This window comes from Chlorocebus sabaeus, chromosome 16, assembly GCF_047675955.1.
Source record: "Chlorocebus sabaeus isolate Y175 chromosome 16, mChlSab1.0.hap1, whole genome shotgun sequence".
Taxonomy (NCBI): domain Eukaryota; kingdom Metazoa; phylum Chordata; class Mammalia; order Primates; family Cercopithecidae; genus Chlorocebus; species Chlorocebus sabaeus.
Window position 1 is genome coordinate 16,885,123 of NC_132919.1, and position 27,625 is coordinate 16,912,747.

General features: G+C 56.1%; 1 protein-coding gene and 1 pseudogene across 1 annotated transcript in view; both read right to left on the reverse strand.

Annotated features, from left to right (window-relative positions):
- Positions 1-1,910: 1,910 nt before the first annotated feature.
- Positions 1,911-14,556, reverse strand: LOC103242461 (ubiquitin carboxyl-terminal hydrolase 6-like; annotated as a pseudogene).
- Positions 14,557-21,617: 7,061 nt separating this feature from the next.
- TNFRSF13B (TNF receptor superfamily member 13B) overlaps positions 21,618-27,625 on the reverse strand; it is a 31,880-nt gene continuing 25,872 nt past the window's right edge. The window contains exons 4-5 of the mRNA XM_008010499.3: positions 22,857-23,042; positions 21,618-22,343 (exon numbers count right to left, since the gene is read on the reverse strand). Coding sequence (XP_008008690.1) covers positions 22,093-22,343; positions 22,857-23,042 — 437 coding nt within the window. The 3' untranslated portion in view covers positions 21,618-22,092. The remainder of the gene's footprint in view (positions 22,344-22,856; positions 23,043-27,625) is intronic.

Sequence of the window (27,625 nt, forward strand, 5' to 3'; positions counted from 1 at the left end):
TTCACAGGTGCTGGGTGGACATGACTTTTGGGGAGGTTGCTACTGAACTCAGCACAGAGGTCAGTTCAAACACAGCCCCCTCCCCTCAAAAAAAAAAAAAAAAAAAGGAAAATTTCCCACCAGAATGCAGATTTACAGCTTATGCTGGAAAATCAGAGCTGCCTAATCAATCAGTGTAATCCATTGCATTACAAGAATGAAGGGAGAAACATGATCTTTTTTTTTTTTTTTTTTTTTTTGAGACAGGGTCTCCTTCTGTCACCCAGGCTGAAGTGCAGTGGCGCGATCTCAGCTTGTTGCCACCTCCACCTCCTGAGCTCAAGATCCTCCCACCTCAGCCTCCTGAGTAGCTGGAACTACAAGCATACACCAGACCACCATGCCTGGCTACTTTTGTATTTTTTTGTAGAGACAGGGTCTCCATGTTGCCCAGGCTGGTCTCTAACTCCTGGGCTCAAGTTATCTGCCTATCTTGACCTCCCGAAGTGCTGGGATTACAGGTGTGAGCCACCACACCTAACTGATAAAGCACACTTATTAGTTTATAGTTTATACTTTAAAACAAAGATGATAACAGCCCTTTCCCATAACAAACCTCCTTCTCACCTAGGGACTAGACTGCCTTTGTAAGACTAACAAATGAGCCACAAGATTAGAAATTACGGTTTAGGACTCATGCAGCTGGAGGCTACAAGATTCTGCCCTTCCCCAAATTGCTCCTGGGAATTACGTCCCTATTGTAAAACCTAAGATCGGTGCTTGAGACATTTGCTCTTGATGGATCAACTGGCACCACCCAGATTGATAAACTGACTCATCTGATTTTGTGGCTCTTACCCAGGAACTGACTCAGCTCAAGAAGACAGCTTCGACTCCCTGTGATTTCATGTCTGACCCAAGCAATCAGCACTCCCGACTCACTGGCCTTCCCCGCCACCTACCAAATTATCCTTCCAAACTCTGATCCCCGAATGCTGATGGATCATGCAAATGGAGACTGATTGGAGTATAACTCTGGTCTCTCCTACAGCCAGCTCTGCATGAATTACTCTTTCTCTGTTGCAATTCCCCTGTCTCAATAAATCGGCTCTGTCTAGGCCGTGGACAAGGTGAACCTGTTTGGCAGTTACAAGGGCACCCCTGCTTTCCTGGGGTGTCCACCACAGAGTGCAGAATGCAGGTGTGTGGGCCTTTCTGGCAGCTGCCTGTGGTTTGGCCAAGCCCTGCCTCCCCCATGTCTCCGTGGGCTTCCATCCTGTCTCCACTTGCATTTAGAGGTGGCTGCTGCTCTGGGAACATTAGAATCTGGAAGAGAGATGCAGCCACATTAGTTTTCTTCAGGTATCATTCTAAATGTTTGTATCCAAGTGAATCCCCCTTACTCACTGTGGCATTGCCTTTCTAAGCAATTACCTCTGTGCCTGCTGCTAAAGAACTTCTCACCCAAGAGGGACAGCAGCCCTGGGCACTGCCGTGGGCATTAGGTCCTGTGTTTGATGTGCTCGTGTGATTTTACTTTGTTAGAACCAAATATTTACATGATGGGTTTGGGAATCTCTCTTCTTTTAGCTCCCGATCCAATATGAAATTCAGGAAACCAGTTTGTGACAAACTGCATCTGGCCACTAAGGGAGCCCCTGGGTGACCCCAACACATTCATACCAGTGTATGAAAAATTGCCTGCATTTTGGAGAAGATAAATGGACTTTCCCTCTTCAGATGCTTGAAGGGAGCGCTTTGAGCCTAGTGGTACGTGACCTCCCTCCAGCCCCGGGGCCCTCGGTGGACCTGGGCTGCCTGGCAGGAACTGGAACCTCCCTAAATGTTCCCTCCTGCACCAGCACCACTGCAACATAGAGACCCAAGTGTGACTTATTTTGGCTTGGTATGTATGCTTTTCATTGTATAAAACTGCTGTTCTTTTGACAATTCAGAAGACTGTTTTGTTTACTGTAACTTTGAAAACAAAAATTGTAACAAAAACATTCCCATGACTGTGCTGTGGTTGGAGACTTTATTACCAAGATATTTACACCTTTCTTTTCCCTCTCATTTTCAGGAGCTGTTTCAGGACTCCTCCTCCTCCCCTAATAACTTGAGTCTTTCCCATGTCATAATAAAGCTACATTTTCTTCTGAAAACTGTTAGGTTCTCCCTTCCTAACACAGACAGCCGAGGAGAGGGTGGCAGGAGGGAGAAGAACAACCAGGGCACACCAGCCTGCATAGGGGCGTCCCTGGTCAGAGTCAGTGGCCAGAGCTGCAGCCTGCCCTCATGCCCAAAGTCTTGTCTGGGTGTCAGGAAGGCCCCGCACTCACATTTCACCCCTTTCCGTGACCGGTTCGCTGTTTGTTGACGCTTGTTCCTTCTTTTTTGAGCAGGAAGGTGTCATCTAGGACTCTGTCCTTGGGTGTGCACAAAAGTCACCTGAGGCCCTTGACCTACAGGAATCCTTGCCAGCCTTGGATTGCAAGACCCAGGCTATGGTACAGCAATGTGCATTTTGTAGGAAGTTCCCTGCTTGATTGGAGAGTCACAAATGGAAAGAAATACTATAATCAGTGAAGAGAAGATGTGCACAGCTATTCAAGAGCATGGTTCTCTGACAGATCACAAGGTGAGGGTGGATCGCTATGACATCGTCTCCCAGCCACCCCCACATACTTTCCCTGCCCTCAGCAGGTCAGGAGTCTCCTGGTTGGCCTCATCTTCGATTCTGAAGCCTCTGAGATCTGAATAGTTCTGCCCCCTCCTTTTTCAGATGCCTCTGTGGCAAACCTTTGTTATTTGACTTTCTTTGCATGAAAACACCAAGAACACCAGAGAACACCCTGGGTTTCAGACTTAGTCCTGTCTTCTCATATTAAATAGAGCCATTGTTGTGTTCCCCTGGGGGAAACTTCACTCTGCCTGGGTCCTCAGACCTTCCAACCAGCAAAGCTCCTTTTCTCCAGGACAGGAATAGGAAAACTTTGTGACTGAGACATTCCATGCAATACTGAACATCGCCCACTTTCACACCTTCACTCTCAGAACTACACCTTCTGGGTGTTGGAGAGTCAGCACCCTATACTGGATTCCGGTAGAAAGCATAACATTTATCTTGTAAGACAAACCACCACTTCAGCGTAACTGAGCGATCCTAAGCCCAGTTGCTTCCAGGTGGCGGCTGACGTAGTGAGAACAGTTAGTTCCCTGATCAGGGGCCACGGCTGCATGTCCCTCAGTGTGAATAGGGTACCCTGGTCACAAGCAATGCCCTGTGGGCTGCTGTGATGGCAACAGGCAGGGCCAGCGAGTCTGTGTCCAAGTAGGGGCTCCCTGCAGTGAAGGCCGATCTCAGCCCTCTCCACAGTATGGGCAGCCTGTCCATAGGTGGCCAACCAGTCCTCCTGGGAAACAGTGCCAGCCCAGGGATCGACACCAAGTCTCTCAGCAGATGGGGCACTCAGCAGTGGTGTCGGCCTGGTCAGCCTGGTCAGGGCACGAGCAGGATGCTGAGCCTCTTGTGTCTCATTCCTGTCTGATGGCCACTTTGTCCATGGGTCCATCCAGCAGTCGTGGTGGCTGGGGAAAGGAGCTGACTCCATCCACCTGGCGTGCCGTGTTCCCCACCTCAGGATCAAGAGCATCCTCTGCAGCAATTCTCTTTGGTGGGAACATGGGAATGTGGATGAAACTATCTTCACAGTGTGAGCTGCTGAGGTGATGACTGCAGGGCGCCTCTGCCCTCTGGGAAGCCGGGCTGGAAGGCGCTTGGCAGTGGTGCCTGCTGTGGCTGCGACAGGGGCTAGGCTGCAGGACAAGGCTTCCAGGAGCGGGGTGGTGCGGCAGGCAGGGCTGCGAAGTCTCTGGGTGCCATGTTGGCATAGCGGACTAGGGCACTCGGGGCGCTGGTGGGCCAGTCTCCGGGGTGCAGACTGCCTGCCCTGCAGCAATGAGGCCGGGAAGAGGCAGCAGTGTTCACAGCTGTTGACCCCCTTGAGCCAGCCCCCCACATCCTCATCACTGCACAGGCTCAGCGTCTCTGGCCTGGCTTACCCAGGTTCTCTGATGTGAATCCTTACAACATCAGGGCTTGCAGTGCCCTGGTCCCCTGCGTGGTCACCTGGAGGCCTGCGATGCCTCTCTCCTCCTAGGACTCGGGTTGAAGCCAGGTCCCTCTGGGCCTGGGATTTGGGCCCTGGAGGAGGGACTCTGACCCACAGGTGGGGTCAGGGGCCCCAGGGCATGCTGCTGGCTGGCTGGGGCTACAGGAACCCCATGCTCAGCCTTCCCTCCTGAGACCTTGATGGGACCAAGTCCCCCATTGAATGGGATTTCTCAAGGCCCACAAGCCAAAAATATAAAATAAAAATAAAATAGCAGTAAAAACCAAGGTCCAGCAGCCATCTGGGGCTGTAAGGCAGCTGGGCGGGTACTGCCTGGGCTCCTTCCATTCCAAGTTCTTCTTCTACTGAGGGGAGTCACAGGCAGGTACCACCTTGCTGCTCGGGTGTCTCTTGACCGGCCTCTTCTCTGTTATAAGCCGGGGCAGGGCCTGGTGTTGGGGTCCCAGTGGACTTGCTGGGCAGGGTCCATCTTTTTGTTCCAGGGCTGTCCACAGAAGATGGAGAAGTGACAGAGTCCCAGGAGCTGTGTTCAAAATGGCAGCACAGGAAACACGGACCCCCGACATGCGGGTCTGTGTGGAGCTGTGGCATAGAGTTCCTGGACAAGTGTTAGTGTAATACAAAGCCTGACCTCACCGGGGGACAGACTGCCCTCATCTTGAGCTTCTGGGCCCCTCAAAGAGTGGCTTGCTGCCCTGGGTTCTGGGGAAGCCCCCTTGTGCTGCTGGGCCTCAGCCTCGGCCTTGGGGACAGTCCTGTCCAGCCAGGCTGGGGGAGGACAAGGCTTTTGTACCAGGGGGACTGATGGCACGAGCTCCTGGAGCTGAGCTGGTGGGGTGGGGAGGGCCAGTCTGTCCCCCTGACAGAGGGGCCCAATGCCAGGGGACACCCTCGAGGACCCTCGCTCCATCTTGGCTGAAAAAAAGAAACAACATCTTCACCAAGCCCATCAGGTCCCTTCAGGGCGGGCCCCACAGACCTGGGCCTCTGGAGTCCTCGGGGTCCCTGTGTGGCCCCCTGGCCTGACACTGAGGATGCCCTTGCAGGCTGCTGATCCCAGGGCGAGGGCTGTGTGCAGCCTGGGGTGGGGGAGCTTTCAGAGAACCTCAGGTCACTCCCAGAATGGCCCCCTGGGTTCAGGTTGGCTCAGGGCTTCCTGCCTCAAACCCTCACCTCAGGGCTGTTTGGCAGCCCTGACTCAGAACTCAGGTGGAAGAAACCTTCACTGTCACCCAGCACCTCGCATGGGGGCCTGTCTCCACAGCAGGTGAGAAGTGAATGGCCACAGCTTCCCCTCTGCCCTCCAGTCTGTCCACCCCATGCCAGGGCTGGACCAATCCCACGCCCGGCTGAACTCTTGGTTCTGGCTCTGGGTCAGGGCTTCCCCCATCCCCTCTGCCCAAATCCTCTCTGGGTCAGGGACACTGATTCTCTTGTCCCCCTGGCTTGTTGTCTTGACACCCTTGGAGGGGCACTCAGGAGTGAGGGGCCCTTGCTGCTCTCTGAGGTTGCTTGGAGGTGGGGGTAGGGGCTTCCACAGCTGGGTCTGACTGCCCCAGTGCCCTTCAGGGCCCTTTGAGGGTGTGAGGGGGACAATGTGGAAAGTCGGGGAGGGGTGTTGTGGGGTCCTGCCCATGGCCCCTGCCTGTCCGCACAGCATGTCCAGCACACACACGCATGCTCTCAGAGCCTGCCCTGAGGACTGGCAGACCCATCTGAGTTTCTTAGAGTAGAGGAGGAAGAGGAGGAAGAAGAGGTGCAGAAGGCCAGGTAGGAGGGCTGGTGGGGTCAGGGCACTCCCCACCACTGACTGTCCCAGAGGGTGACTCGGGATGGGACCTGGTGCTGGAGCTTACCTGGGGGTGGCAGGTCCCAGTGTTTCCTCGTGAGTTCCTTCATGGAGGTTTGAAGGTTCCTGAGGACTGCGTTGTCCTCCAGGGCCCAGCTCTGAGAGAGTCTCTCCTGAAACTCCCAGACGGTGCTCCAGGAAAGCTTCACGAGGTACTCTAGGGACAGGGCGGGCATCAGGTCAGGAGGATTCCTTGGGGGAGATCTGTGCCTGCACCCCATTTCCACCAGGCCCACCTCCCACTGGGTGGTGCCTGTTCCTTCTTGGCCACCCGGGGATCCAGCTGTGCACAGGAGGCGACAGCTGGGGAAGGCCAGGCAGGGAAGTGCTCACCACACTCCTGACTTTCATCTGGGTCATGTCAGGGGTGGACTCAGTATGATCACGCCTTGCCCAGCCCACCAGGCCAGACCCCCCTATCAGGATAGAGGAAAGAGTCATGGGGACAGTGTGAGGACACTTCCCTCAGGCCAGCTGGGATCTGTTCTGCGTGTTCCCTCCCCCGGGCACCCTTGGGCACACAGGACGAATTCCTGTGTATTTTGCATGATTCATGCTCCATGGCCGTCAGTACCCGCTCGCCCTCCAAGATAAACACATCCCACAGTTGCGGGGTGAGCCCGAAGGATTTCTGTGGGGACAGCAGGTGTGGGAGGACCTGGCCTTTCCAGGCTGGGGCTGATGACCTGAGCAGGGCCCACTGGGGTTTCAGTCCCCTGGAGTGCTGGGGACCCCCTCTCCATGGGATGAGATCCCCCATAACACTGAGTCAGACAAGGTTCTGTAGCTCCTCATGGGGGACTCATCTCAGCAACGCTGCGGCTTCCAGAAGGAGAGGTTTCCTGAGGACTTGGGGCTTCCCTGGGCCCTCCCAAGTCGGGTCCTGCCCCAGTCTTCCCGAGAGGCTGGGCCGAGCCCTGGCCTCTGCTATGGGATGCCCCTCTTGGGCAGGGCCTGGCTTATGAGCCCTGCAGGGACCTGCCTGTGCCTCCTGTGAGCTGGGGGTGAACCGGGTCCTCCTGGAGGAGCTGGACTCCTGGGCTGAGGGAGCTGGGCACTGCATCCCTGGGCTGGGGTCTCCCTGTGCCTCCTTACCCCACCAATGAAACACCGGAGGAGCCTCATCAACATGGAACCCTCAGTGCACAGCCCTTCCTTGCCCTGAAGGGAGGAGCAGAGGTGCTCAGGGCCCCCTGGGCTACCCTGAAGTCCTCCCACTTCCAGTCCCCTCTACAGACCCTCCTCCAAGGAGCAGAACCCAGGGCAGTGGCCAGGGGTCCCCCAACCCCTGCCCCATACCCAGATGCCCGATGGACACACTTCCCTCAGCCCTGCTCAGCCAGAGCTTGGCCCTGGTCCCAGTGCCTCTGCTTCCCCCAGGGCAAGAAAAGGAAACCCAACTCCGAACCCACGGAGAATCCCCATCCCAGGTCAGGCCATGGCTGGGACTTGGCCTCTTGTCAGCTCCATGAAGGACTTGAGCCGCCCCTGGCTCGTGGGACCCAGGGCCTCTGGGGAGGAGCTGAGGGTGTCGTCCACTCACCAGGCGTCTCATGATCTTTGGAAAGGACTTGGGCAACACCTGCTCCTGGTGTGATAGGAGCCTCCAGAGCCAGGCAGTATTTGGGCTGTAGAATACTGAGAAGCCCCCAACCCATCACCCCATCAGAGCCCACTCCCAAGAGCTGGGCAGTGGCAGAGGACCCTGGGCCCTGAGGCCTCCCTCCCTCCTATCTGGTGACCCCATCATGCGGCCTCAGCTCTGGGGAGGAGGGCCCTAGCTGGAGGTGCTGCCCAGCAGCATCATGGGTCGAGGTGCCAGGAGGGCAGGCCTGCCTTTGATGTTTTGAGGCAGGGCAGAGGCAGGCAGGTGCCAGTGGGGAGAACGGGGTGGGTGCTGGGGGCTGTGTGGCCATCTCCTGGATGTGATGTCAGGCTGGGGGACATGGGATGCATGGGGAACATTGCCCTCTGGGCTTCATTGGCCCATTCGTGGGCAGGGAGAGTGGCTGGGAGCGCAGCCAGCTGGGAGGCAGGAGGACACTCAGGGAGGTGAGCGGTGCCTGCAGAAAGTTGGGGCTGGCTTCGGGGGACAAGGGCCAGCCAGGGGGAGGTATCAATGACCTCTGCTGTTGGGGGTGAAAGGCATCTGACTTGAGGTAAGAGGGTCCCTGTCCAGACCCAGACTGCTGTGGGACCCTGGAGACTCCAAACAAGCTGGGATGCAAGGAAGGCGCCTTGCCTGGAAGTCAGGATCACCAGCCAGGGTGGCCGTCCCCTGGCATGGCTGTGTAAGGCCCTGGGGGCAGCTGTCCACCTACCCTGCAGGGAGTGCCCCTCACCGACCAGCAGCTGGGCCAGCACCCAGAAAGCATTTTCCTCCAGCAGATACAGGAGGAAGATGGCGGTGACGTGGCTCAGGTCCCTGTGGTAGCCCACCTCCTGCAAGAGCCAGAGTCACTGTGGAAGGATGTCATCTGGGAGGGCTGAGGCCACCTGGGAGCATTCATGTCACCAGAGATGACAGAGGTCCTCGGGGACACCTGCCACAGGCCTCCAGGCATTTGGGGTGGGCATGAGGACTGAGCAGGTCACGTATGACTCAGCTGACAAGGATCCTGGGGGGACTCCTGCAGCGAGCGTCTAAGCTCACATGGCCCTAAAGGGCACAGGCAGGGATTGTTCATGCTCCCTCCCATGGGCCAGGCTGAGGAGGCCACTATGCCAGGCCTGGAGCAGCACCTGTGAACTGCACCCACCATAAGGGCAGGCAGCGGGGTGCTGACCACCACACAAAGGGTCCTGCAACAGCTCAGGGGCTGCCTGCCAGGCACAGGAGGGCGGCTGGGTCCAGACCCCATGTGGGAAGCCCATGGAGTCAGCTCAGCATCTCTCCCTGCCTGGAATGGTCTGGAAAGTGGGAGTGGTGCAGGAGCAGCCACCTGGGTGACACCCTCCCTGTCTGTTGCACTCCTATGGCGTTCAGGGAAAGGGAAAATTGGATCTTTGCCTGGTTTCTGGTGAAGAAGAGGCTTCCTCAGGATACAAACTCATTTCATGACAAGAGCCTGGCCCATCAGGCACCTCAGCAACTTGTCAAACCTGTCTCCTGTGAGGACCATCTGCATGCGACCCTGCCAAGCTCCTGGGCTTCGGGGCAACACCAGGAGGGGAAGGTCATTTCTTCATCTGAGACGTGGGGATTGGGTCAAGATGACACCAAGAGTCTGGACCTCAACCATTTTCCATCTCAGTTTGACCCCCTCAGCCAACCCTTGCTTGGGTGTCCACGCCAGCAAGTGAGCTTGAGTCCTGCCTACTACGTGCTGGTGGGTCACGAACACTGAATTTTCAAGAAGTGCCGACACCCCCGAGAGACACCCATGCCTGTGAATATGGGCACAGGGCCCAGGAATATCGCTGCCCGGGAATACTCACAGGATTATATGCAGAATAGGCCACGAGGATGTCACATAATTCCTGCAGCCTAGAAAAGAGGGAAAAGAGGGTTTTTTTTTGTTTTGTGCAGATGCTGTCAGTTTCATTTTGTCTACAAACCCGGACAACACACACAATTCTGGGTTCAGATGTTCTCCCAAATAAGCAGTGAGCTCTTCAGGACACCTGAGTTTTTAGGAGTTTTTTCAGTAAAATCCACATTCCTTGCAATGCAAATATCGTAGGTGTACAGTTGGATCAGTAATCATTTTCACTCTGGTTGATTTTTTTTCTTCCCCTTTTGCTCGGGTTGCAGACACGAAGTCCAGTCTTTGGGATGTGCAGTTCTACGGTTCTGAACCAATGTGCAGAGCCTCCTGTCCACCACTGCAGCCCCTCCCAGAGCAGCTCCTTCATCCTCCAAGTCCCCAGCGTGTCCCCTTTACAGCTAAAGTCTCCCGACTCTGTCAGCCGCTGGCCATCCTGATGCGTTCTCTGTCTCTATGCTTTGCCCTTTCCCAGAATGGCCGATGAATTGGAATCCTGCGGTGGTAGCCTGTGGGGTCTGGCTTAATTCCCTCAGCAATATGCATCTAAGTTCCACCCATGTTCCTGCAGGCATCAGGGATTCGTTCCTTTTCCTCACTGAGTCGTCTTTGTCTGGAGTGGAACCTCCTTCCTCTTAAGTACCCATGTTGAAGATCATCTCGGTAGCCTCCGGGTGTGAGTGACAATCAATCAAGCGGTGAACGCAGCATGCAGCTTTTATTTGGACGTCAGTTTTCAAATCAGTGTGGTCAATATCTGTGACACTTTGGGGATGTGTGGTATAAGGCCACCGAACTTTGTGAGCCACAGCCCATCTGACCTCCAAAGTGGCTGTGCCCTGTCGTGTTCCCATCAGTCATGGGTGAGAGTTTCCGGGGCCCCACATCCTCCCTAGTATTCTGGGCTGTCAGTGTTGCCTGGGAAGGCTCCCAAGTCCCACCATCCTGCCACCTTCCTGGGTAGTTGTGGGTCATGGAGAGCACTTTTCACCATTTTGCATAACCTTTTTTTGCTGCCTTCCATTTCCTTGGAAGCCACCTGGGTTCTGGCCCCACGTGTCCCAGCCCGGCCCAGGGCTTAGAGCCCGGGGGGTGCTCAGTCCATAATGCTGGCTGTTGCCTGGGCCAGGAGAGCCCTTGGCAGCTCTGTCACTCCTCCTGGGTGGCCATGGCCTCTGCCCTGGGGAAGCCCTTATCCCTCTGGATCAACCCATATTTCCCGGGACCCCTGCAGCCCCCATAGGCCTTACTTGACTCTGAATCCTTCTCTGAAGATGGTGTGGTTCTGCAGGGTGCGGCTGGCATCTACCTTGATGCGGTGGGTGATCCTGGAGGACCTCTTGCCTTTCTCCTTCATGACCTGTAGGGTAGGGCCGAGAGGAGGAAGCAGCCTCAGAACAGACAAAAGACTTCCTGCCCCAAACGGCAGTCATCCCACAGTCAGCACTTCTGGAAGAAAGGGAGGAAGGTTTCCTTCTGCAGAAAGCTCCTTTTTTGCCTTGTTTCTGAAGCCAGGGAGGTCACAGGCACCTGTGGTGCCTGTGTCACCATCTGTGCCCAGCATGTGCATCTGACCACAGCCCCCACCCCCAACCCGGGCTCAACGTTCCCTCCAGCTAGAGTCCTGGGCTCCTGACACAGCCTGGCCTATTTGTCCTGCCCTGGCCGAGTGTGGGAGGGCCTTACCTTGTATTTCCCGGGTTCTGAGACTTGACTTTGTCAATGTCTAGCAGAAGTGACCACGCCCAGCCTCACACCGCCAGGGGAATGCCTTTGTACACGTTTTGAGACAGCTACAGACAGAAGAGCCCTCTAGTGAGACAGGACGTGTGGTGACTGGGGGAGGAAAGCCGGCAAACAGTCCTGCTGTCCTATGGTGAGGATTGGGTGCCACCCACCCGCTGAGAGGCAGATGGTGCCATGTCATGGCCATGGGCGTCTGTCTCCTGACTGCAGAGAGCAGTCACAGAGGCCACTCCCTCCCCACGTTACCTTCTTTTTCTTTTGAGATGAAGTCTCACTCTTGTCGCCCAGGCTGGAGTACAGTGGCGTGATCTTGGCTCACTGTAACCTCCACTTCCTGGGTTCAAGCAATTCTCGTGCTTCAGCCTCCTGAGTAGCTGGGATTACAGGCGCCCGCCACCATGCCCAGCTAATTTTTGCATTTTTAGTACAGACAGGGTTTCGCCATGTTGGCCAGGATGGTCTCAAACTCCTGACCTCAGGTGATCCTCCCACCTCGGCCTCCTGAAGTGCTGAGATTACAGGTCTGAGCCACCAGTCCCAGCTGTTATGTTACCTTCCTGCTGTTCTTATATTTTGTCCAGTCTCTGAGTATTTTCAGCCACTTGGCAGTGTGTTTTATTTCCTGACATCTTTGCTGTCAAATGAACCAGGATGGAGTTAGTGGAGCTGCCAGGCCTCCAGCAGCGGCCCATGGATGCTGCGTCCTGGGCTTCGGGGCCCTGAAGGAGCCAGGACAGAACAGACCCTGGGATCTGAGACTCTCTGAACTAACTGGAGCTGGTGATCTGGACTGGTGATCCCAGGACATGCAATCCTCAGGCCACAAACACCCCAAGTTTTGGTCGGGCCCCGGCCTTTAGCTGGGGACTTGGTGCAAACAGGCAATGACCTCTGAGCCAAGATTGTGGTTCTTGGTTTGGGTTTTGGTCAAATGCTCATGGGAACAGAGTCCATCAGGAAAGGCTGCCCATCCCAGGGACAGCCGTGGCCCACTCACCACTGCCTGGGCCCACGGGCCACCCCCTCTGTCTCACCGACCACTCCTGATTCCTGGTCCCTGGACCCGCCTCCCATGCAGCAGGCACTGGCTCTTACGTGCACCTTCAGGGCATTGACATGGGCAACTCTGTCTCACTGTAAGGCAACCCAGGCAGAGCTGAGGACCTGCCCGGGCCAGGAGCCATCCTCGTCCATGAAAGGGCCCCGGCCCTCCCCATCCACCCTAAGTCTCATCCCAGGACAAGGCACAGGGAAGGAAGGCAAGGGCCTCCCTGTAGAGCTGACGCCCACGAGACACAAGGACCCTGGAGAAGAGGGAGCTCGAGGCTGGCCTGGCAGGGGCCACTTGGGGCCCGTGGGGTACCTCAGCCCACACAGTGGGACTGCTCCTCCTGGGCTGGACGCAACACCCTCTGTGGGAGCTGAGAAAGTCCAGTTCTGAGATGGGATGGGTGCCGCCTAGGGTGGGTGGCCGAGCCCTGACTGACAGCAGTGCCTCGGGAGTGACCACATCACCCACCAGAGTCCAGGGAGACTGGCCTGAGAGCTGCCCAGCGCCCTGAGGATGCACCTGGAACCCATCCCACCCGACACTCCCCCCAGGCCTTGCAGGGTCTGACCCAGCATGCACCTGCCTCTGCCTACATCCTGGCCGCTGACCCTGCCTGTTCCCCATCGTCGCCCATCCTGCCTGACCCAGAGACTGTGACCCTATCTCCAGCCACCCTGGCCCTTCCCGGACTCTCTTCCTGTCAGAGCCTAGGCATGAGACCCCCAAGTCTCTAACTGGGCTGCTAAGCACTGCTGGGGAGAACCCTGGGGTGACAAGGGTGACCCTGCAGGCAGTGGAGGGCCCTGCAGGCAGTGGAGCTGGCCCCACCACCCTGCCTACAGCCTCAGTGAGCTCTCAGGGTCATTGACTTTCAGCCCTCAGCCTCCTCCCAGCCACTGCAAAAACCAGGACGTGGGATGCCTGCCTGTCCTCCCCCTACTGTCCTACCTACCCCAACTCAGCCCCCCATCCACCCTGCACAGTGCTGACTGAGCGAGCAGGAAGCAGAGTCTCTGGAGGGCCACGCAGAGCCTTGGGGACTGACCGAGTCGCCCCACTGAGGGGTCCCAAGTGAGCCACTGTTCCCTGCCCACCCCACCTGTTTTCCTCCCCAGACTATCAGCTCCACCCTAGGCCATCTTGGTTCAGGTGCCTTCCAGAAGTGGCAGGTCTCACCGGCTCACTCCGCCCCCCTGCCCCAGACTCCTCCCTCTCTCCTTCCTGTGAGTCCTGAGGGGTCGGCTCCAGGCTGGGCTCCCCTTACCAGGCCCAGGTCCTATCCCAGCACCACTCCCGGGGCCTTCAGCTGCACGCTGTGTTGTTCCCCTGGCCTCACTATGAGATGCCCAGGCCAGGTCCTACCCTTCTTCTCCCCCAGCCTCCCAGGGTCACAGCCCTTGCTGTCCCCATGCCCCTCCCTATAGGATGCCTCAACTGGGCCCCCTGAGCCCTTGGAGACCTGCTACACAACTGCCCACAGACCTGGCCAGGTGTCCCCTTGCCCGGTGGCCACCACCCCCAGATCTCACCAGGGCAGGCCCCAAGGGGACAGGGCCAGACCCTGAGGCTGCCCCCTCCTCTCCTGCTCATGTGGAGACCTCAGTGCTAAGAGCCCCGGGGCTGACCCAGCCCCTCTCTGACCCACTCACTCTCCCCAGCTCCCTAGATGGGCCTTGAGGCTCTGCCCTAACCCTGACCACGGGCTGGACCTGTAGGAGAGGCAGGGAGGAGTTCTGACCCTAGAGAGGAGATTGGCCTGAGCCGGGGAAACCTGCCCTAACTCAGAGAGACCTTTCTAAAAACAAAACCCGTCCCTGAGGTGAGACTGGTGGGTGGGGGGACAGAGGACTCCCTACATAACCCAGAGGCGACCGGTGAATTCCCAGATGTCAACATGCTCATGCTCCATGTCCACTGCTGCCCCAGCTCAGCGTCCCTGTGACCCAGCAAGGGCCAGGGAGACAAGGGCAAGGTGAGGGGCTTGGGGTCCTGAGGGCATGGACAGCCTATCTCCACCCTCTGATCCTGGGGAGCCCAGGACCCTCTGACCAGGCTCTGACCAGTAGAGTAACTGAGGCCCCACCTTCCTCAAGGGAGCGGCCTGACCTATACCTGCTCATACTTAGTAATGATGATGTTGCCTTGCCCCTGGGTGCGCAGGATATCCGGGTCCTCATCCATCTCCATCCTGCAAGACAAAGTCATCCAAAGGCTGTGCTGCACCCGAGAGCTCCAGAGCACACCCGAACGGCTCCCACCAGACCCCCAAATTCTGGCCAGACAGGTAAGCCCCATTCCACCGTTGCTCCCTGAGACAAGAGGCTAAGCCCAGTGGTCCCACCCCTGCCCTAGTCTCTACAGTCCCTGCCCTGGACCAGGAGTGGGCTCCTTCCTGAGGATTTGAACACAGGGAGACCTGGACAGAGAGGCCCATTGTTCCCAAATGCTCTGAGACAGGCACACACCTGCCCTGGCAGGACAAACAGCGTCCACCTGCTGAGAGTAAAGGGCCCACGACGGGCTGTTCCGGGCACCTGGAGGCAGTTGGGGTCAGGAACCAGACGTCTCTTTAGGATCAGCCTCCTGGGATCCTTCTGGGACCATGAAGATGCCCAGTTTTCTGTAGGAAGCAAGACATCTGGTGACTGCTCCGTTCTACTCCAGTTCTCACTCACTCTGGCCAGTGAAGCCGCTTCAGGAAAAATGCCAGCTAAGCAGGAGGGTGTTTAGTTTGGGGAAAAAATGACCTATTGAGTCCAAAGCAGCCTCTTTGCTCGTGGAAACCTCGTCTGAGGTGGAGCACGGCGGACTCCGCAATTCCCAGCTGTCAGTACAGGAGGGGGCTTCGTTTTCCTGGATCACCAAGAAAAAAACAACAGAACTCTGGGGCATTGGTCCTGGAGAACACCCAGAGGGACCATCCTCCTTGAGAATACCTGGGACAAAGGGAGGACAAGGTCTCCAGAGGATCAGACAGAGAAGGTTCCAGTCCCCAAGCCCCTTTGACCAGGAGAGACAATCGTCACCCTCCAGGCAGCCCTCTAGAGCTCCTTCATTTTCCACAACTGCCTGAGGGCAGAGGGCTCCCCACTCCACTCCTAGATGAAGGACCCCATGTGTCCAGTGGGGCTCATGGGGACCATCAGTGACCGCACCTGAAGTCTGAGTTGGTGAGACCTCTTCCTGTGGGGACCCAGCTTCGGACACAGACTTAGACTGAGAATCACCCCCTCCACCCCATGAAGGTCCAGAACCCCAGGGAAATCTAAAGGAGGGAGGCTGGGATCTAAGGGAGGGAGGCTGCAGAGGTCAGGGCTTGAGTCCAGCATGGCACAGGGCAGGGCTGAGAGCACAGCCCAGGGTCACATCTGGGTCTCTGGGCCAGTCATTACCTCTGTGACTCTAGATATCTCACCTGTGGAATGGCTACATTTGGGGACAGCATCCACCCACGGAGTTGCTGTGAGGATGTAGGAAAAGGCCATCTACAAGGTCAGTGCAGAACTTGCACCTGGCGAGTGCTCAGGGATGCCATGACTCATCCCCACTATGAATACAGGCAAAGAGGCTCCAAGGACAAACCCTCTGTCTGAGGTCATCCAGCGGCCAGCTGGCCAGGCCTCTGCTAGCCAGGCCCTGCTGAGCAGGCCCCTTGACTATTTCCCCACTGATCATACTTTCACTAAGCCCCAGCGTCCAAGTCTCTGCTGACCAGGCCCCCAATGACCGGACCCATGACGACCAAATCCCCCACTGACCATGTTCTCGATGACCAGGCACCCACTGACCACGCCTCCCTGGCCAGGATTCTGCTGACCAGGTCCCCACTGCCCAGGTCCCAGAGCAGCAGTGCTCAAAGTCCCCTACTCAACTGCCCAAGGGCAGAGGACTCTTCACCCCACTCCCAGACAAGGGACCCCATGTGTCCAGTGGTTCCCACAATGGCCATCAGTGACCGCACGTGAAGTCTGAGTTGGTGAGACCTCCTCCTGCGGGTTCCCAGCTTAGGGCACAGACTTGGACAGAGGACCACCCCCTCCACCCCACCCATAGGAGCTCTGTCCCAGTGGCTCTTCCAGGGCCAGACTGTGCGCCCTTCAGGGGCTGGAACCCCGGGCAGATTTGGAATCCAGGGCAGGGAGGCCACAGAGGTCAGGGCTTTAGTCAAGCACAGCACAGGGCAGGGCTAAGAGCACGGCCCAGGGTCACATCTGGGTCCCTGGGCCAGTCACTGCCTCTCTGACCCTAGATCTCACCTGTGGAATGAGTACATTGGGGGCAGCACCTACCCCCTGAGTTACTGTGATGACAAACGAGACAAACATCTATACCATCAGTGCAGAACAGGCACCTGGTGAGTGCTCAGGGATGACCCTCCTCGGCACCTGCCCCGAGGCCAGCACCGCCCACCAGGTAGCAACTGTCCCAGGTCAACAGGGAGGGAACACAGCAGGTCACACTCACCTGAGTCTGCTGATCCAGCTGTGCCTCTCACTCAGGAAAGCCTCCTCTGCGCAGAACCAGACACCGCTGTGTGTCTTGTCTCCAAGAGCTCCAGACACAGAAGGCAGCTGGGTAGGCAGTGGGGACTCAGCACCAGTGACATTGTGGGGTCACGGCACCCATCACAACGGGCCCTCGCCTGGGTCAGCAGGGCCCAGAGTCAGCGTCCTTCAGCCCCGAAGCATCAACATGTGTGCATGCAGTGTGTTTGTGAACGTGAGCATGCACACATATGTGGGTGAACACGTGTGCATATGGTGTGTTGCTTCTATGGCTGGGCCAGGTGGCCCCATTCATGTACACACTCAGGTCCTTGTCACTGTCATCCCCGACCCTGGGCCTGTGACCAGCATCAGAGTGTCCACAGGTGCTCCCCAACCTAAGCCCTCCCTAGGTGGGGCAGTCCTGTGGGTGGGGGGCAGAGAATTGAGGGTGGAGGGCAGAGGGCAGGCCCTCTCTTTAGCAGGGGACTCAGCTAGGGTGTAAAGTGCTAGGTCTGTGTGACAGGGCTGGATTCCACACATCTGCTCACCTCTTTCTCCCAGTAGCCCTCTGGGGTGACGTGACTCATCTCCACTACAGATGGCAGCAAGCTAGCTCCAAGGACAAACCACTGCATGAGGTCACCCAGAGGCCAGCTGGCCAGGACCCCACTAACTAGGCCCCCCGCTGACCAAGCCCTCCCAACAAGGCCCCTGCTGACCAATGCCCCCCACAAGACCTTCACTGACCAGATCCTGACTGATCAGGCTCTTGATGACCAAGCCCCCAGTAATCAGATCTCCACTGATCAGGTCCCCACTGACCAAGAAGACCCATTGACCAAGCACCCAATGACCAGGTCCTCACTGACAATCCCTCAATGACCAGGCCCCCTGACCAAGTGTCTGATGGCCATGTCCTTTCTGATCATATTTTTTTGTGACCAAGTCCTAAAGTCCAAGTCTCTGCTGACCAGGCCTCTCCTGCCCAGGTCTCTGAGCCATGGTGCTCAAAGTCTTCTTTCAATGACCCCCCTCCGTCCACAGAGCCACCCCTCCCCACATTGGCACCCATAGGCCAGGTACTGGGGGTCTTCTCAGGTCAGGGGCCCTCCTCTGGGACACAGGGAGGGACACTGGGCCCCAGGCTTTGGGTGCCCAGCTTCATGCTCACCCCACAAGACCCTCTGGGCCCATCTCAAAGGGAGTGGGGAGGTGGCCTGGCACCACCTGGACACACTGTCTGGGCCTATCACTGAGCCACACAGCCAGAGGAATGGGGGGACGTTTGTCAGACCAGGCATCCCGCTCTGTTGGGTCTCCCAGGGCCCTTCCCTCGGAGCCCAGATCTAGAGACACAGCCCAAAGGCTGCAGGGTGACCGGCCCAGAACCCTTGAGACTAGGCTGGGGACCACACAAGAACTGTCCCCAGACAGCCAGAAGACACTTTGCTAGTTTCTTGTTCCTCATTTCTCACCAGCTACCTTTCCCCCACCAGGAATCCTGCTCATGCAGAGTCAATGAGGAGAGGAAGATGGTCACAGAATCCGTGGAAAGAAAGAAAACAAAAGATGGGTGGGGAGAAGAGTTGGGAGTGTAGCGTTATAAGGGTCCTACACTATGCATGTTATTTGAGGGTTGACTGTGATTAATTAAAGGTGTATCTTGTAGACAACCATTACACACACAGTATTTACATACACACACACACACACACACACACACACACACACACACAGAGAGAGAGAGACAGAGAGAGTCTTGCTCCATTACCCAGGCTGAAGTGCAGTGACCCAAACACAGCTCACTACAGCCTTGACTTCCCAGGCTCAAGCGATCCTCCCACCTTAGCCTCCTGAGTAGCTGGGACTACATGTGTGGGCCCCCATGCCTGACTGCTTTTGAAATGGTTTCTAGTAGAGACGGGATCTTGCTGTATTAGCCAGGTTGGTCTGGACCTCCTGGCCCCAAGCAATCCTCCAGTCTCAGCTGGAAGTGTTGGGATTACAGGCATGAGCCATTGCACTTGGCTTACACATGTTTTTAAGAAGCATAAATACGGCCGGGCACGGTGGCTAAAGCCTGTAATCCCAGCACTTTGGGAGGCCGAGATGGGCAGATCACGAGGTCAGGAGATCGAGACCATCCTGGCTAACACGGTGAAACTCCGTCTCTACTAAAAACACAAAAAATGAGCCGGGCATGGTGGCGGGCACCTGTAATCCCAGCTACTCGGGAGGCTGAGGCAGGAGAATGGCGTGAACCCGGGAGGCGGAGCTTGCAGTGAGCTGAGATCCGGCCACTGCACTCTAGCCTGGGCGACAGAGCGAGACTCCGTCTCAAAAAAAAAAAAAAAAAAAAGAAGCATAAATATGAAGGTCAGTGTTGCCATGAAGTCAGGCAGGGGTTGGCAAACTATGGCCCACAATCCAGATGCAGCCCCACTCCTGTTGTGGTGAATAAAGGTTTATTGGAGCCACAGTTCCTCCCCTGTGTTCACTTCTTGTCTGTGACTGCTCTGGGGCTGCAGTGGCGGAGCTGAGTAATTGTTGAGTAGGTGCAACAAAGACCACAGGGTCCACGAAGCCCAAGATGCTTACTACCAGGACTTTGCAGAAAAATCTTCCTGAGCCCTGGGGAGGGAGCCAGGTGGCAGCGGGGAGGCCATCGGGGAGGCTGGTACAGTAATCCAGGCGAAAAATGATGGGAGCTCAGATTAAAGCAATCGTGACAAGTGGCTGGAATCATGACGTACTTTGGGGATAGGACCAACAATACATGGATAGAATGGACAGTATTTAGGTATTTAGAGTTGCAGATGTTCTTTCTACCAAAGGACCCGTTCTAAAAAAAAAAGTACAAAAGATCAATTTAAAAATCTGACCAAAGAAACACCACCACAAGATTATTTGTGTGATTGGAGCTGGGGTTGAGCCTGGGTACCTTGTGCTTTCAGCACCTGTAACACCCTGGCTGTTCCAGAGGCACCCTACAGAGCCCCTTGGGTTCAGACAAGCTGAACTTGAAACCACAGATCAGAAGGAATAGAAATCTGCGTATCTTTCACACAAGCTGTAACATTCTAAGCCGCATCTTTGCAGCACACTGACGTGGGGCTACTTCACGCGCAGCCAGTAAGTGTCTGCGCCAGTTCCGGGATTTGTGTCCACCCTGTTATAAGAAGGCAGCTGCTTGTGTGAGGCATGGCGGTGAGGAAACAATGCCACCCAGATCTCACCATTAGCTGTGTGGACTGGCTGTACCATGGGCCAGACGCATGTCTTGGGCAGACACTTTTTAGATGCCAACTTGCCTGTAGACAAAGATGACGCAGAGGTGGCCTCGGGGAGGGCCTGCGTGATAGGTTGAACTTGTCCCCTGAAATTCCTATGTTGATGTCCTTAGCCCCAGTGCCTGAGAATGTGATCTTATTTAGAGACAGTATCTTATAGAAATAAGTTAAAATGAAAAATGAGGTCAGTAGGGAGTACCCAATCTAACCACTGGTGTCCTTACTATAAGAAAAGGAAATGTGGGCCGGGCGCGGTGGCTCAAGCCTATAATCCCAGCACTTTGGGAGGCCGAGACGGGTGGATCACGAGGTCAGGAGATCGAGACCATCCTGGCTAACACGGTGAAATCCCGTCTCTACTAAAAAATACAAAAAACTAGCTGGGCGAGGTGGCGGGCGCCTGTAGTCCCAGCTACTTGGGAGGCTGAGGCAGGAGAATGGCGTGAACCTGGGAGGCGGAGCTTGCAGTGAGCTGAGATCCGGCCACTGCACTCCAGCCTGGGTGACAGAGCGAGACTCCATCTCAAAAAAAAAAAAAAAAAAGGAAATGTGGACAGAGACACACAGAGGGAAGACGAAGTGAGGAGACACAGGGAAGGCCACCTACATGACAGGAGAGAGGCCTGGAACAGAGCCTTCCTGGACCACCCTGGAAAAGGACCTTCCCTGCCAACACTTTGATCTTGGACCTACAGCCTGCAGGACTATGAGACAGTGAGATTCTGTTGCTGAAGCTGCCCAGTCTGTGATACTTTAAGGGAGCCCTAGCAAACCAATGCAGCCTGTTAGCCCACAGATGATGAAAAGATGGAAAGAGAGACGGAGCCCCAGGCTACCTGTCTACACTTCCCAAAGTGCGCTAAGGGATCCTTTGGTGGGTGCAGGTTTGCAAGATAATTTTGGGAGGTGCAGGGTGCATAATTTCAATGTACATTATCATGGATTTATCTTACCGTGAAAATACTTCTAAGAATAGTTTACTTAAGGTTTACATGCTACTCAAGATATAGCTTTAAATGCTAACAAAAAGTGGATGCAGATGAAAACATTCTCTTGCTGTGGTCCAGGGAATCTCGATGTATTTTTCAGAGACTCACAGCTTTCAGCTAGAGCTGCCCTCCCCTTTGTGTCCACTGCACACCCCCACAACACACATTACATGTACCTAAATACATGCACAGACACACACATGCACATACATATACATGCATGCACACACATACATGCACACCCGTATGCATGCACACACCTGCACATACACACACACTGTGCTTCATGCCCTCACTAAGGAGGCATGGAAGGGAATGTGTGTCTGTAAGGAAATGAAGACAGCTCAAGACCCTAGTTCCCTGGGTGTTTGCACAGGCGCCCTCCCTGCAGACCATCCTTTGGTCTCTTTCTCTCTCTTAATGAGAGAGAAGTAGAACCCGAGTGGGTACCCGGCTGCCTAGCGCTCAACCCAAGGTCACAAGCTTCCTCGGGAGCCTGGTGAGATAGGAGCATCACAGATCCTCCCAAACCAAGGGGGCAGTGTTCAGTGGAGCCTTGTGCCCAGGAAGGTGATAGACAGGACGTCTTGGTTCATCAAAGACACAACCACAATGCAGTGAGGAAGGGCAGCCACCAAAGGTTTTATTCTCCAGGAGGAGGGGCTCTTGGGGGTTGTGAGCAGGAGGCACGAGGACTTTATTGCACATGTGGTTAGGTGATGGCTGCACTGGGAACTGGGACTCAGAGTGTCCCGACCTCCTGCTCTGTCTCTCTCTCTCCCTTTCTGCCTCCTCTGTCTCTCTGCCTCTCTCCCTCTCTGCCTCTCTCCCTCTCTCCCTCTCTGCTTCTCTCCCTCTCTCCCTCTCTCCCTCTCTGCCTCTCTCCCTCTCTCCCTCTCTGCCTCTCTTCCTCTCTCTCCCTCTCTGTCTCTCTCTCTCCCTCTGTCTCTCTCTCTCTCTCTGCCTCCTCTGTCTCTCTCTCCCCATATCTCTCTCCCCATCTCTCTCCCCTCTCCCCACCTCTCTTTCTTTCTCCCCTTCTCTCCATCTCTCTCTCTCCTCCTTTCCCTCCCTGACCCCCATTTATGCACCTGGGCCCCCTTCCTGGGAAGGCACACACACAATGCCAAGACCATTGTTTGGGATGTGGGGGCAAGGCTGCAGGACTGTGGTCCTGGTGTGGCACCCCCACCTTCCAGCACAAGTGGGGTCGGGGGTCCCAGGCATGACTGCACTCTCCTGGGTGGGCGCCCTGCACTCGGGGAAGCAGAAGCTGCAGGTCTCCACTGGCTCAGGGGATGTGCCCACAGGGCTGCCAGCTTCCATCGCGTGATCTGCAGAGGCAAGAGTGGAGTGTGTGGGCCAGGCCTGGCCCTGCACCAGGGTAGGGGTGACGGTGTGGGCAGCTGCACTCTTCTCCGACCCAGGAGCTAAGGGCAATCACCCAGGCCAGTGTCAGTGTCCCCCAGTTGCCAACCAGAACCTGTGCCTGGGCAGGGGTGGGCAGGCAAATCTTGACTCTCACTTCAGTCCAGCACCAAGCCTGCCAAACCCCCCAAAGGGACACCTCCTCCCGGGCTTAGTCCTAAAGGCCCTGCATCCTGAGAATCCTGGGCCCAGGCAAATCTGAAGGCTGGCACCCCACACCCACCTTTCCTGGGTGCCACTCTCTTGGGTATCTGCCTGCCAGGATGTCTTAAATTGATTTTATCAAGCTACAGCGAATAACAGGGATGAGCCCTGGGCCTCTCCACTTAGAAGCAGGGGCAGTGACAGGATGGAGGGATGGCCCGAGGCTTGTCACCCAAGCATCGAGAAGGGCGAGGACCCCAGTTTCATGAACTCACCCTGGGAAGCCATGGCCGGATTTTGACAGGACCTTGAGCGGGGCTGGCAGGAGCAGGGATCCCCCCTCTTCTTGAGGAAGCAGGCCACTGTCACCAGGAAACAGCAGAGGACGGCACACAGGCAGAGCCCCAGCGTGCTGTAGACCAGGGCCAGCTGATCCGCACTCAGTTTCAGCCCTGGGAGAGCTGCAAGACAGCGTGAGACCCCTCTCTGCAGTGCCTTCTCCTCTTCCCACTCTTAGATTTAGGAATCTCATAAAGTGACAGAGCTGCCAGGACTCTTAGGGGTCATCAGTGTCACTCTGACATTTACGGGGGGAGATGGGAACTTGGGGTGAGCTGGTGTCACTCTACCAGTCAGTGGCTGTCCTTCCTGTCCAGTGCCCAGATCTCAAAGAGGCCTAACAGAGGAAAACAAGACCCCAGAACCTGCAAACTTGGTGCCACATATCCAAGGCTTACCTGCTCCTACTTGCCTCCAGAATCAAATGCAAACAGTGCCCTGGAGGCATGAGCAGGTGAGACCCTGCCAGCCCTCAGAGCACAGACAGAATGCCGGGCTACAAATTGTTACTAAGCGGAAATGAACTGCATTGATTCAAGGAGGAAAACAAAACATTTGTGCATATTTCAAACATTTCAACATGAGATTCTGAAACCCAACTGTTCAGAAACCATGCAAGTGTTCAGAGACCATGCCTACAGCATGGTCACCTGACATCGTGTGGACCATCTGGGCTGGGCTGGGCCTCATTCTATCAAGGAGAGTGCCATGGGGGCAAGGCTGTGCCACTCCGGGCCTCCGCCTCAAGAAAACCTGACAGCCTCAGTGTTTGCTCCCTTGGGCCTGAGCCACCACTCAAGAAGTCCAGCTGGAGAGTCCCAGTGGAGAGGGGCAGGCCCTGAGATCAGCTGGAGGAGAAGCAAGACCTGAATATCCCAGCATCAGAGTCCAGCCTCCAATAGCTCCATCCCCAGCACCATCTGCATGACAGACCCCAAGCAAGAGCAGCAGAAGACCCGCCCAGCTGAGCCCCGCCTCCCCACAGAGCCACACAAGGTCACGACATGAAGATAAGAATCTGGGGACGAGTGTCCAGATCCAGTGACAAGTGTCCTTATACAAGAAGAGAAGGGAGGAGACACAGGCACGGGAAAGAAGCCATGTGGAAGAGGCAGAGATGGGAGTGATGAGGCCACAAGCCCAGGAGACCTGGGTCAGCCACCAGAAGCCGGAGAAGGCAGGGAAGAATCCTACCCTGGAGCTTTCAAAGGGAGCAGGGCTCTGCTGCTGCTTGGATCTCAGACTTCTGAGCTCCAGACCAGAAGACAGAGGATCAGTTTGTGTTGTTTTAAGAACCTAACATGTGTACACTGTCATAGCAGCCCCAGGAAGTACAGGCTATCCTAGGACAGAACCTACCCAGCCAGGGTGACAAACCCTTCAGTCCTGGGCAGGGTTCTGAATGCTCAGCAAACCCGAAGTCACTGAGGCCCCACAAGAGCCCTGTGAGGTCAGAGTCATTATGACCAGTTTAGGTGGGGACAGCAAGGCACGAGTAGCCCAGATGCATGTAGGTTAATTCTGATGTCGCAATTTGTTCAATATTTAGATTTCAGCACCACAGTTTTTTTCTTAACCTTATGTGCTTTGATGCATTCCAGAACCTTATTCCCAGAAGGGGTCACGGGCACCCCCAATGTCTGCAGGACACAGAGGCTGAGCAGTTCCATGGCTGACTACCTCCAGTTCTTTTTTTTTTTTTTTTGAGACGGAGTCTTGCTCTGTCACCCAGGCTGCAGTGCAGTGGCGCCATCTCGGTTCACTGCAAGCTCCACCTCCTGAGTTCACGCCATTCTCCTGCCTCAGCCTCCTAATTTGCTGGGACTACAGGCGCCCGCCACCATGCCCAGCTCATTTTTTGTATTTTTAGTAGAGATGGGGTTTCACCGTGTTAGCAGGATAGTCTCGATCTCCTGACCTCGTGATCCACCCACCTCGGCCTCCCAAAGTGCTGGGATTACAGGCGTGAGCCACGGTGCCCGGCCTCTCCCTCCAGTTCTAATCTCATGCCAATGCACTATCCCTCTGTCCCTTCCCAGGTCCTTGTCATCTCTGGTTCCTATTATTGCCAGAAATAGCCTCTCACAGGGCCCCTGCTGCCATCACCACCATCCAGAGGCAACAGGGCGCTCTCCCCACAGCCGTGCTCTGACCCCTTCTCCCGTGGCTGCCCCTGTACCCAGCAAGACATTGTCCTCCCAGTCTGGCACATGAGGCCCACTGTCATCTGGCGTCTGGTCCCTTCTAGTGCCATCTCCAACCACCCCTGAATGCTTGCTCTTCCCAACTCAGTCCTCTGCAGCCCCCACACTGGGGGACAGGGTCCTGCCCTTGGTGCTTTTCCTCCTTCTCTGCTGGACAGATGAACAGCCTCACCCACTGGGGCAGGCTCCCTGGGCCACCTGTTCCCCTCAGGGAGACACAGACACTACATGCACCTGCACTGGAGCCCGGGGAGGGAGCTCCTTGCATCAGCCTGGAGTTGTCGCAACAGAACCCCATGTCAAACTCCTCTCCTGCTCAACATCTCAAGTCATTTTCAGTCCAGCTTAGGAGCCTGCCCTGCTCTCCCCACGAAGCCCCATGTGTGAGCAGCAGGGCCTTCTGTGCCCTCTTGGTGAGCATGTGGAGCGGTCAGTCTCCACCTTCAAAGGAGATCTGGGGTGGGGTCCCTCCTGCTTCTGTGGAGTGGCCACCACACTCCTGCAGTCTGGAAGCCTGAGAGGAAGAGATTTAGCCAGTCTCCAGCACAGAGCCCCTCACAGCCTCCCAACAGCCCAGTTCACTGCTCCTAGCAGCACCTGTATGTACTGTTGCCTCTGCCTGGAACCCTGTCCCCACTATGTGGCTTCAACATAGTTGCTTTTTGAATGAGCAGTTCCAGCGCACAGAGCACGTGCTCCCCCAAAAACGTATTCTCCCAAATCACCCTCATAGCAACTCTATGAAGGTGAACAACTCCAGCCTCACAGAACTAAGGCTCAGAGAGGGTCGGTAGCTTGCTCCAGGTCACACAGCTTGTGAGGGACATAACTAGGGGTCTGGCTCCATATTCCACACCCCCGCCCCAGCCTGCCCTAAAGGCTCCTCCTCCAGGAAACCTTCCTTGTCCCCGTGTCACCTGCAGCTGGGTTACGTGGCCCCCATGCACTGAAAGGAATGTGTCATCTGCATGGCTTGTCCACTGCCTGGCCTTCCGCAAGACAGTAAACTCCATGGGTCTGGGACAGGAACTGCCTCATTCTCCCCGCTGCCCGTGCACAGCAAGCCTGCCACAGTTCCAGGTTCAACTAAGGAGGGGCAGTTCTGAATGGGATGCAAGAGAAACCTGGAGTCAGGGTGAGGCGAGGCCTGGTAGGGCTGGAGATGGGGGACAGCAGATTTCGGGGAGCCCATGAAGAGGGCAGAGAACAGGTCAGCCCTTCCACCGTGTGCAGCTGGACAACTTGGTCGTATGGTGTCCTCTGCTCCCTGCCTTTAAATAGGTCCACCTCTGGGTCCCTCCCCTGGCCATGTGGCTCTGTACTTCCTGTTTGCAATCCACAGCAAGCTCCCCTCCTGCCCCACCAGCCCATGCAGGCATCAGAGGTCAGAACAGAATAGACCTTAGCCCTGGGCCCCTGGAGAAATACAGGGCAGGGCAGTGCACAGCGACAGTCACACAGTCACCAAAAGCCACGCCATGGCACAAGTGTGGCAACTGATGCAGGGTGAGGCGTGGTAATGCCGACCCCACTGGCACCAACACGTTCTCACACAGCCCCCAATGCTCACAGCCTGGGGCTCCATCCCTGGAGCCAAGATGAGGCTCCAAGGTTCTGCGCAGTGGCCTCTGGGAAGGGGGCTTGGCTGATGGTCACACACAATAAGTGGCTAACCTTGTCCCAGGGACGACAGTTCACCCCCAAGGAGCAATAGCCCTGTGGACACCACTTTGGGTCATTTTGCTGTTGCAGAGGGGACAAACTTTGGAACCCCCAGACTGTGCTCAAATCCCAGCTCAGCCATGCACTCACTGTGTGACTGTCAGCGAGTCACTCCAAATTTGAGACTGTCTCTTGATCTGTGAGGTGGGTAGGAATGACTCACAGGGAAATCTATTACATCAGAGATGGGCAATGTTCCAGGTTTACAGGAAGTTTCAAATGCATCACTGGATGCAGGGAAGGTATGCAGGTGGCCAGACACCAGGGGGGCAGGCATGGCCACTTGCATCGGTGGCTGGGCTCTTCATCCCCTCTGTATCCACACCCCCTCCATGTGAATCTGCACCTCCCCTCAGAAGAGGCTGTGCTAGATTAAAAATGGCCTTAAATTCACCATGACTACAAGTTTCCCCCCACCCCCCGCTTGCTCCTTCCACCAAGAGGTGGCGTCTGTTTCCCCTCTCCTGAATCTGCTGGCACTGTGAATGGAAAGAAATGCAGTGGTGGTGATGAAATGCAAGTTCCCAGCCTAGGTGGCAAGAGGCCTGCGTGCTCCTGTCTGCTGCAGTCCTGTATCATCATGAGATGGACGCACCTGGGCAGCCCACTGGTCCCAGGACGGGGATGAGAGGCACATGGAGCAGAGCCAGCCTGGCATAGCTGAGCCCAGCCAAATCCCTGACTCTGGAGGAAGCCCACACCTCCACATTTGGGGATGGCTTGTTAGGCAGCAGCAGCTAACTGGCAGGAGAGCAGGAGATGCCAGGCTAAGCAGGGAC